The 11,537-nt window shown below is 38.0% G+C and overlaps 1 protein-coding gene across 1 annotated transcript in view; it reads right to left on the reverse strand.

Moving 5' to 3' along the window:
* MTTP (microsomal triglyceride transfer protein) overlaps nt 1-9,547 on the reverse strand; it is a 42,445-nt gene extending 32,898 nt beyond the window's left edge. Inside the window, exons 1-3 of the mRNA XM_069485604.1 lie at nt 9,393-9,547; nt 3,719-3,906; nt 2,378-2,521 (exon numbers count right to left, since the gene is read on the reverse strand). Coding sequence (XP_069341705.1) covers nt 2,378-2,521; nt 3,719-3,906; nt 9,393-9,477 — 417 coding nt within the window. The 5' untranslated portion in view covers nt 9,478-9,547. The remainder of the gene's footprint in view (nt 1-2,377; nt 2,522-3,718; nt 3,907-9,392) is intronic.
* Nucleotides 9,548-11,537: the final 1,990 nt, after the last annotated feature.

Consider the following 11,537-nt stretch of genomic DNA (forward strand, 5'->3'; position numbering starts at 1 on the left):
ACTTATGCAGAGGGGATGACTGGGCATGGGAAAAAGAAGACGTGCCATGAATGTGTATCTGAGTACTTTGATGGTCTCTCTTTTATAACGTAAATATGGAAACTTCAAACAGGGAAGGGAGAGGGGCAACCTCTGGAAGGACAAAAAGTGCATGCGGATGAACATCTTTGACATCACAGAAATTTCGGGGAGCAAAACTTGATTTGAGCCCGAGGTAGAAAATGCTCTCTAAGGAAACAGACCATCGGCATGTTACCCTGCCCTGTCTTTCACGGGAAGCGGAACTGATAGTTTAAGTAATGATCTTTCTGACAGTGACGTGGCTGAAACTTCCATTCTACTTCTTAGGCTCCAGGGTCAAGTTTTTTCCAACGAGTTCGTTATTGCATAAGATGTACTTTAACCTGTGGTTATAGGAAATCATCACAAATCATAGCTGCTCTAGAACTGGCCCATTGGAGTCACTGAAATAGTGAGGTGGAAGTTTCCTCCTGGCCTTTGGACAGTGGGGTATGGAGTTCTTTCTTGTGTGTAACAAGACTTTGCACTCAGCTGCCACCGAAGGAGCTCTGAAATGATTGGTTGTCATTAAGATTATAAATACAATGAATATTTTATGGATTCGAGTGTCTTGCCACATTGGAAGTCCAGAGACGAAAATAACATTTCATGTTGTTAACAAAGTTGAGCCACACGCAAACTAAGTGAGTCAACAGATGCCACGACGTCATTAAGGGTCCTACACGCAACCAAAGAGGCTGGCACATTTCCAGAACTTTTCAGCAAGAAGAGAGTAGAACACAGAGGTTTGAGCACAGACTCTGTTTCAAATCCGAGCTCCACCACTTGCCAGTTGTGTGACTATAGGCGAGTTTCCCAACCTCTCTTAACTTTAGTTCTTCATCTGTCACAAGAGGATGATAAAGTAGCCCCTGCCTCCCAGTACTGTTAAGAGGATAAGGGACAATTCATGGCATGCCTTCAGTTAGTGCCTGGCACAAAGTAAGTGCTCAGCACATTTTAGCTTCTATTAAGTAAACAATAAGCAAAACAATAAGCATGGTTCATGGAGGGGTGGAAAGGCATGGAGGTGATGGGGAGTGGCTGGAATATAAAGAGGGATGGGGATTTTCTCTCCCAAAACCCATAATCTAAACAATGAACAGAAATGACCAAAAAGAAAAGTGTAAGGGTCATGAGTGAGCTACGACGTGCTAAGAGTGTTCCAAAGAGTTATGGCTATTTTCAGCTGGCTGGAAGGGCGTGAACTTTATGGAAGAAAGGCTCTGTGAGCAAAGTCTGAAACATGGTAAGAATTTTGACAAGTGGAGAAAGAAGAGAAAGAATTCTTAAAGATAGTGATTCATGTTTGGTTGTAGGAGAGGTGATGGCACAAGATTCCTTCTTGTGAGTCCCTTTTTAGTACTTTCTATAAAAATGTGCATCACAATCAGCAATACAGAGGTCTGAAATTTCTATTTTAAAGTATGTATTTTCATCCTTTATTTTGAATCTAGAAAGTTTAATTTTAGAGATGTGCAGAGTTATAACTATACTGTTCCCTTTCTGTTTCCCTGCTTTGGTTCCTAACATTGAGCTCTCATCTTTACTGAAGCATTTTTATGTATGTCAACAGAATACCTGTAATTTCATAAACCGCCATAAGTAGTGGCTAATAATTCACTGATCATAATTTCTTCTTAATGCTAAATATATTAAGACCATGTTAATAGAATCAAACCATAAGTAATATACACTTACAGAAATTTTTGAGCAGATTTCCAAATGGATATTATATAAAGTGTTCATTCATTATTTTAATATTTAAAATGCTTTTCCATGTCAGAGTTTTACAATAATCTCTAAGCACTTCTTTAAAAAAATCAACTCTACCTTAGACTTGCCATGCCCTTTCAAAAGCTTCAACTTTGTACTTTAGCCAGATAGTGATATTCTCACAAGTAAATATTACTAATCTAAGTTATTAATAGATCATTTCATTCTCATAATTTGTCTACTTCCCTGAATTTACCCAATTATACTGTGATGGTTTACTGTATTATACTACTTTTGTAATTCTTCCATAAGAAATGCACCTTTTAATAATACTTCTCATCAGTAAATAAATACTTGATTCTACTTATAAAGATTTTCACAAAAATAAAAAACATAAATTTGCTAGTAGATATGAGGGAATTCAGGGCATTGATTTACTTTGGAAACATTTAACTTAGAACATACGTTTATTAGTTCTTGAAAAAAATTCCATCTGCCATAAAAGTAGTGAAAACATGATCACCCAAAAAAAATATCTACTGAAGGGAGGAAAAATATGAAGTTGGAGAAAAAAGACGTGAGACCCCCAAAATCCTTTTACCTTTCCATGGACTAGATGAAGGAGTACAGGTCTTTGCAGAACTTCTAAGTTTTTCTTTCCTAAGATTTCAGGTGGATTTTTCCCTTTGAAGATGCTCTTCTCTCCTCTCTGCTGATTCACACTTTCAACACGTACATCCTTTATCTGGAGTCACAGAAAGAAATTTATTAAAAAACTTTCTGTCTGGCTTCATCAGAGTCTCTTAGGAAATAACACGGTAAAGAGGCAGACAGGGTTGGCCCTAATTTCTTCTGTCATTTTCAATTCATGATTTATGGGAACTTGAAACTCACTTTAAAACAATGGAGAAGGTATTAAAAAATTCGATTTTTGAGTAAGGCAATAATATTGATACTTAGGAATTCTGTGACTTCAGTCTTACAACAACTGTGACTTTTAGGTGACTGTCACTCTGTTCATTGGTTTTGTACAGTTGCACTCTGCCTGATCACCTGTTCTACTCCTTCGAGAAGATTCCTGCCCCATTCTACCTCATCTCTAAATTTAAAAGTAAGGCTAAACAGCCTAATTACTGACTAATGAGGTATGTAATGTTCTATTGAGAAATGCCTCAGAGAGGTGGACGACGATGTTTTGATCCAAGGTGGAAAACACAACAGCTTTAGCGACAACCAGAAAAGCAAAGATCACTTGGTAAATATATTGCAATGACGGCTCATTACAGAGGACATCAGCAACTGCTAATTCCAAGTATTTGGTCCTGTGTAGGTGTTTCACACTTACATGCAGGAAAATAACCAACTTTATGTTCTCGAGAAGCAGATATGGAATCACCATATATTAAAATCGGAAAAGGCCCATTGGCCTCTCTTCTCAACACGTAAATCTAAACCATTGTAACTGTCCAGTTTTCTGTCACTCAGGGGAGTAAAGGGTTCCTTCCTCCAGAAGAATAGAGAATAGGTTTACTCCCTCATTGGTAATCCTACCTATTAGATCAAGGGACTCAGGCATCTCTTAATCTATCTCCTCTTTCAGTTAGAATGACCCCAATCGTTTTTCACATGACCTGGATTCTAGACTCCCCACTGCCAGAATATTTTGAATGGATTTTGGTTTAATGTCCCTATTAATATGATACGTAGACTTGGACATCACACTCCAGTTGCTCACCAGGGTATACCTTCTACTTCCTGCTTCAACAATTTGGCAAGACCAGATCACTTTTGATCAGCAAAAACTTTAAAATTGTGGATCTTAGTGACAGATAACAAACTAAACGGGTATCTAAGAACACGAAACAAGTGCTATCCAACGGTCTACTTCCCAAAGACTTTGCTGACATCTGATCTGGGCGCTTTTCTGGTAGAAAACGCGCACCGTGATTTGGATCAGTTGGTCATCGTCACCATCGGGGTTCCTCCACAGTAAGACAACGTCCACGCTGGATGAAAGTCGGTAGCCCACGCTGTCCTGCAGTTTTCCTTTACCCCGATCAAGAAAAACTTCAGCGGAGTACGTGAGCTTATACAGCCGGTCATTATTTAAGAAGAGGCCAGTTGTGTGACCTGCGTAAAGATAGTGACACAAGTTAAGTTCTCATTGCGTAACACCTGTCAGGCCGGGGACCATGCAGTGTGACATCAGTGCGTTCCTCAACCACAGGAGGGCTCATGGGAGGTCAGGAAATATTTGCTGAGTGAAAGAGGTTCCACTTTTCCATGTGCCAAAATCATTGGCTTGAAAAACATAAACAAACAAACAAACAAATAAGCTCCCATTTCAGAAAACTTCAGTCTGTATTCCTAATCAATTATAAGACTATCTAAATATTACCCCGGTTCAACTATAGAATATTTTTTTAAAGAAATGCCATTATATTGCTTTTGATTATATGAATATGAGTTCAAGTAGAGGTCCTACCAGAAATTGCTTTATAAATTTAATAAGAACCACTTATAAGTAACCTATTATTTAAATGCAAACAAATCAATGCCAAAGTAATTTCAAAGCTTAGAAGGCAGTTCTTTAATTTGGATATTTCTGATATTTAAGGAATATCCTTTCAGTGTAATTTACTCTATTAATTTAATTAGCAAATTTTGAGTACAAAGATACATCTCAGGGCTACACGTATGTAAATTTATATTAGCTGTGCCTGAATAAAATGATGTAGCATTACTACATAAAATCTTAGTAGTGGCTAAAGTTTGGCAGAGGCAATTTAATATCAAATCATATGCAAGTCAGTACTGTGAGCCAAGAAAATTGCTATATGGATGAGTTCACACACTCTCCAACTCAGTTTAACTGATCCCAAGGAAACATAAAGAACCGAGTCTTTCCTAGCGATGACTTGAAGTTTATGGTCCTATAAACTCTTTTTGTATATTTTCTATCTGTGGCTCTCAGGAGACAGTAAAAAAAGATTTCGGTTTAACTTTCCTCAATGCTAACCAGGTTGCATTGCCCAGTTAATTATAACAGGCAACCGTAACTTTTTCTCCCTCAGAAAATGCACATATTTGGAGAGGTACAGGAAAGGAGGTTGGGGTGACTGGACCAGAAGTGAAGCAGCTGAGAAAGGAAGCAAAATTATTTTGCAATGGCAAAAAATTAAGAAAACCTCTGAAAAGTCTTTACAATCTATGTAGCAACAATCTGTTCCACCGTCTCCATCACCTACTACAGCACTTACTGCCCAGAGGGAAAAAGGGTCAAAATATATCAGCCGTATGTTATGATATCACAAAAACCCAGTGGGGTAGGCAGTATTATTAGTCTCGTTTTGTAGATGAAGACACTCAGCGGCACAGAGATTATATAATTTACACAATGTCATCCAGGCAATTAGTGATGGAGACATGATTTGAACCTAGGTTGTTTGGCTCTAAAGATGATGCTCTTAGCTTTACTATATGCCCCTAAAACTTTAGGTTGCTTCCGTTCCTGAGGAGTAAGCCAGGAATTCATTCATTCATTCATTCCACAAGGCTGTACTTAGAACCTGCTGGGTGGTGGGCACTTTTTTAGACTCTGGGACCATACCAGCTGACGCATTTCTACTTTCACGGAGTTTACATTTAAATGAGAGGGAGATGGGCAATTTGAAAAAAAAGCATATAAGTAAATTACACAGTATGTTAGAAGTGATAATGAAGAAAAGTGAAGCGGGAAAGGGGATGCAGATGGTAGAGAAAAGACTTCTGTGAGAAGGTGACACTTGGCAAAGGCTTTAGGCTGCCACACAGGTGTCTGCGGGAAGAGCCTGCCCCTCCCCCCTGCCCCTCCCCGAGAGACTGGCCATTGCAAAGTCGCTGCAGGGCTAGAGCAGGTGTAATAGCGGAGCAGCAGGAGGCCAGAGGGCTGGGATTGAGTAAGTGAAGGACACAGCAGAAGGAGATGAGGTCAAATTGGGACCTATGGTTGGCAAGGAGACTTGGGGAGTTGGAGTGAGATGGGAACCCGCCAGGGAGTTTGGGCGATGAAGTTCCATGATTTGACAAACCTTCAAAGGAAGGGGACAAGGATTTTAACAGAAATAAAGAAGAGCCAGGAGAAGGAAGCATAAGGTGGATACACAAAACAGGCAGGGCCTGAGGTGTGAGATGGAGAAGGCCGAGACAGTCAGGGAGAACCTTGAGGAAGGTGAGGTCTGGGAACGCCCCCTCCAGCCTCCCCTGTCTCCACCTTTGCTGCATTTTAACTGGGGCCTCTGCAGCAGGTTCAAACACCGGCTTTCTGGTCAGAAAAGGCATTTTGGCCGGGAGGCCACCGTTTTACGACACCTGTCAAATTGCATGTAGGGCAGAAAGGGAACACACGTGGTCTTATCTAATCCTCACGGCAATTCTGCAAGGCAAGTATTATATGACAGCTGACAGACGCTGCCTCCAAGATCAACCCACCACAGCAAATATGATACAGAATTGCGTGTTTAAATTTACTGAAATCCAAGTTTTTGTGGACTCCAGGAAGGTGTCTTTTGATTAAAATAACTGAAAACTTGTAGGAAGGTAGCCTCTCTTAAGCTGCAAAGCTTTCTAACCTCTCATGTTGCTCATTTTTTTTTCTTATTTTTACTTTACTGGTCAAAAGAATATGAAAAGAAACATATACTAGTCACATACTTGACTACGGACTTGGAAGTGATAAAACACCCGTAAGAATAGGTCTTGTTCTCCCAAAACTGTTTCCTGCTTTTCAACAGGAGAAAAAGCCTAAAATGACTCAAATAAGTGGATTGTGTGACAGTGTTGTTCCTGTTATCCTTTCTTCTTTGGTAGGTACTTCTCTGTTTATGTTATTCAGAGATCTGGCATGTTCCATGTGGGGGCCTGTGCCACTCCTGACTCAATTTCTTTTTTAGCGTATTGCTTTTCAGGGTATGCATAATGGCATTTTTTGGGGAACTGTTGGTAGATGAAACCAAAAGAGAGAGAAATTTTAGCCAAAAAGGAGTCAGCACCTCTTCAATTTGCCCCTTCGAGAGCATTTAGAATTTTTAAGTGACTTAAAAGCAACAAAACTCTTACTTTTGAACTTTTTGAGAAATGTCTTTAAATCCTCATTTATCAAACCTACATGAGGACAATAGCACTGTTAATCGGCTTAAGCAAGAAGACAAAGCGGAGATAAGTTTGAGGTTTGAGGAGGTGTGCAGTGGAGATGAGGGTGATAGGTAATGGGGTTTAAGAATCCAACAGAAAACTATATGGTCAGAAAAGTAAACTAGTAGAATGAAGGGTTGGGGGAAGGAATTGGAAGATAATTAATGTAAACGGACTGAAAAGTAAGGGCCAGGAATTGAAAAACTAGAAATGAAGGAGCCATTCAGGTTTAGGGGTGACAAAATTAAACAGAAAGTAAAAGTATTATACAAAGGAAACCCAAAGAAGGCACTAAGAATAGACCCACCATTGCAAAGTATAATTAAGAAATACAAGGAAAAACTTGAGTCTTGAGAAAGTTCGTACTCGGCAAATCATATAGACCGCCTTCCATCCTAATCCTAAACCCCCTCCTCCAATTCTCTTCCCATTCCAACCTGCCCTCAACATCCACCCAGATCTGAGGCTCTCCTAAAGAGTTGCATTGGTCATTAAAATTAGCGATGACTTTTGAGGCCATACATCGGATCCCAAAATTCAGAATGGCCTGATTTTAAGGTAGACTCTTCACAAGTAGTTTGCTAGTTAAATGTTAATTGTTACACGGGCAAAGAATCTATAATTAAATCATGGTGCTATACTACAGGACGTTTATCCCATCTAGGTAGAGAAGCTGTCAAGTCCTGTACTTTTCATTTATGATATTGGCATAAGCAATTCGTACCATGAAGCCCTTCACTTGCCCAGGCTCCTTCCAAGACTTTGGAAGAGGACCCTAGCAAAGAGGTATCCATGCTATACCTCTTTTTCAGTAACCTTTGCAAAAGTAAGGTACTTTGTAATCTTTTCTCATGGGCTCTAAGTTGCATAAACTTCAGGTTCTAAAAGTCTGGATTTGCCACTAAACTTTTATTCAACAAATAGTAGCTATGTTCCAAATCACATTTTCCCTATGTGCCATGGTCATGTGTGTGTATTTAAATTCTTTATAAGTGCATATGAAATCATCAACTTATCCAATTTGTAGTTTATAAAATGGGGGAAAAAGAGAGAACCCCACAATAACTGCTACATTTCAATTATTTTTCTCAAGAGAATCATGGTATTAGGTTTGATATTATGGCATTTAAATCACTCATATTTCAAATACTCAACAATTTACTTGACAGATAAAATAGTAAGTTCTCTATATAATTCTCAATTAGATATGACTTATAAATCTTTACTTTCTTCTTATTAAAAAACTTCTTTCATCCAAGTAAGAACTATATTTTTAAAAAGTGAACATTTTAGAAACTGGCGAAAATATTGCCTTTAATTCAAAACCCTGAAGTGTGAATTGCTTAGGTGAATTCATTTAAATTTAACCCTCTATTTATTGCTGCAATAATGAATATTACCTTTTTTCCTCCTGTGGAAGTTTTCCATACAAAAAATCTTGCGGAAAACTTTACTTTATGATCAAAAGCCCCATTTATCCCAAACAGGTTTTTAAAGTTTGTAAGTGCGTTGTTCTATGTCAAATACTTAGAGTATATAGTTTTAAATTTTGTTCCCATCATGCTAAGTTGTATGTTGGATCAATTGGGTTTAAGAGTGTATCTTCTTAAGATACTCTAAAAAGTGATCATTGTATACAAAGCAGCAGTTAGAAATACAAGGAGTTTATAATCTAGCTGATTTTAAACAGGATTCTATATTAGTACATTTCATACAGCTTTTTGAAACCATTCCTCATAAAATGTTTGTTTTCTCTCTTGCCTTTTCTGAGGGTAATAATTTATATGTGTTTTTTAAAAATCAATTTCATCTCAAAATAGAAACTGTAACTAGCCACACTATTCTTCTAAAGATAATAAGTCTTATTCCTTAAACCTGTATCATGTAATTTTATTTTCTTTAATTCACTGACTGTAATAATTCTATCACTTTTGAATGATAATAGAATTAAATACATGTTTTACCATTTCATTCATAATTCTTTGATAAATTAAAAGCCTTTTTCATTGGGTCTAATTCTTCTTGATATCACATTGCTAAGCAACTAGAAGGAAATTTACGAACTGGATTTTTTTTTTGAAATCCTCATTTACAATTCAAATGAAGGAGCTGCATTCAGTGTGGCCAACTGCAGCAGGTAACAATAGCTGGCAGCTCTTTTCCCCCTTTAAAAACTAGACCATGAATGAGAAACTGAAGCAAAAACACCCTTGTCTGAGGGGTTGAAACTAAAAGGAACCTCTGTTTTCTTAATGTATGTAGGAATTTGAGTTTGGTTTCCATTTCAAACCAAGCTTTCACAAACATTCCAAAGTTACATGGTTTTGCAGATGGTTTAGTGAGAAACTCTTTCACTATTCACACACACACACACACACACACACACTCACTTTTTACCCCCAAAGACTGAAATTAAATTTTAGCAAAAGGCAACACGAACTTACCTTTCACAGAAGCTGAATATGAGGAAATGAAGCAGACAAAAAGCACAGCAAGGAGAATCATAGTGACCAGCTCCTCCTGTTGCATCCAGGTCCGAGCTAGGAGTCACTGAGAAGAGGACCCTTCTGATGGCAGCCAGTGAGGAAGTGACCCTCGTCAGAACCTGCGACAATAATGTTTATCTTTAGGGAAAGGTCAGATTCCAAACTCCAAAATCAGGACCTAAGTTCACCAAAGGGCTCACTATTAATGATTAAACGTAGGGGGGGCCTGCAGTTTTCAGTCTGTCACTCCTTTTAATTTTTTTTTTTTTTTTTTGCCCAAAAAGGAAAATCAAAAAGTTTTCACTTTATGAGCTAAACCAAACCAGTCTACCTTCCTATAAATGCCGGAGTACTGAGGGACGGACAGTCCAAGAAAACTGGTGGTGCCACTTTTCTGCTCATCCATAATCATCATCATGCCTATGCCATTAACTGCCTCTCTTCTCGTTTCGACACTTTATGTGGGAGGGCACTGAGGATTCTCCAACTCAGCTCAGCCTGGTTGAATTTTGGTCTGTCTTATGTGGTCATCTTTGAATTTTTGTATTCTTTGTATGCTGTTATAAAATCACTCTGGATTTTAGGATTTAAATTTCAAGTGTTAAATCATACTACTACTAATCATTGCAAACTCATGTTCATTTCTGAAACAGAGGTGATTCTCCTTAAGTGTGAAACTGTATGAGTTTGGAGCAAATCAGCATTGTTTGTCATTGACATGCCAGTAGACCAAGCGAGTGTGACATAATGGACCTCTACTTATATCTGTGATAAGAAACACTTGTCTGAGTCCCTGGTATGGCGGGATGGAGCCCTGTGCTTTCTGAATTCCATTTCTAGGAAGAGATTCCGAGGGAGAATTCTAGCTCTTAGCACTTTTGCTATAGGATATTAATTAGGAAACTTCTCTAGAATTAAAGTAAATACCCCAGTATGGCCAAGGCTATAAGTAAGGGTAAGTAAGGGACTAACGCTTGTCCCTGGAAACTCCCATGACAAAGACCTGATAGGAACAAGTCCTATTGAAATGAGGTGGCTTAGGGGATATGTAGGGATGTTTTGGTGAAGAAAGGAAAAAAGTGCTCATGCTGACTATTTGAATGTACTTGAAAATACCACGGCCACATTTCAGTATAAGATCGTTCTTAGACCTCTTGGTCATCCTGACTGCTTATAAAATTGGTTCTTAAATCTATCCTCGTCACTCTCAAAACCCTTTTCTGAAACCCCAACCTTGAGCTTAAACCTTCTAGACAACCTAGGTCAAAGATAGCAGACTCGAGAGGGTCACACAGTGAAATACAAAATTTAAAAATTTCTAAAATTCAGCATGTTTCCTCTTAAATTATATATATCCTTCCATAAAGAACTAAAAGATGAAAATTGTTTGTTCTTATCTTCTATTGAGATTAGAACTTCATTTGCTATCATGAGCTTCATATACACATTATGGTTAAAGTAGCTAACAAAAATAAATTGTTTGGTTGAGAACATCACCTTAAAGTTGTAAATATGGAGTTTTCTGGGATTAACCAGAAAAGGCCATTCTTAGAAAAGTAGCTTTGTTAAAATATGTAGGTTTTTATGAGTAATAGGGATTATGAATACAAGGTCATGTGAAAACGCTTTATTGCTTTCCATTTCAATGATTTCTAAGGATTCCCATAATTTCTGCATTACATACATAGGGATATAAAACCATTATAGTCATTTACACTTTACTTACACATTTATTTAACTTAAGGACTGATTTGCATCTTATCTGATTCTGTGAGAGCTGTCTTTCCTATTCTCATTTGAGTTACGTAGACCTTTAACGTTTGTGGTTAGAGTATGTGGTACATGACACGTGTCCCTTTGGGTAAAGTACTATCGTGGTCAGGTTTTTACCAGAGTCTGACCAGTAAAAGGCATAACATGCTGTTTCATTGGAGCATTTGATTTCCACTAGAAAGCTCCTGTGAGTCACTGTATTAAGTAGTCATTTCAACATAGGATGTTCAAATAAGGTGACTTCTGTTGGTTATAAATAACATCATCCTTATATTTTGCTTATAGCTTTCCCTTTTTACAAAGATACTTGAGAAAAGACTTCTTCAGATT

Source organism: Eulemur rufifrons, chromosome 13 (assembly GCF_041146395.1).
Source record: "Eulemur rufifrons isolate Redbay chromosome 13, OSU_ERuf_1, whole genome shotgun sequence".
Lineage (NCBI taxonomy): Eukaryota > Metazoa > Chordata > Mammalia > Primates > Lemuridae > Eulemur > Eulemur rufifrons.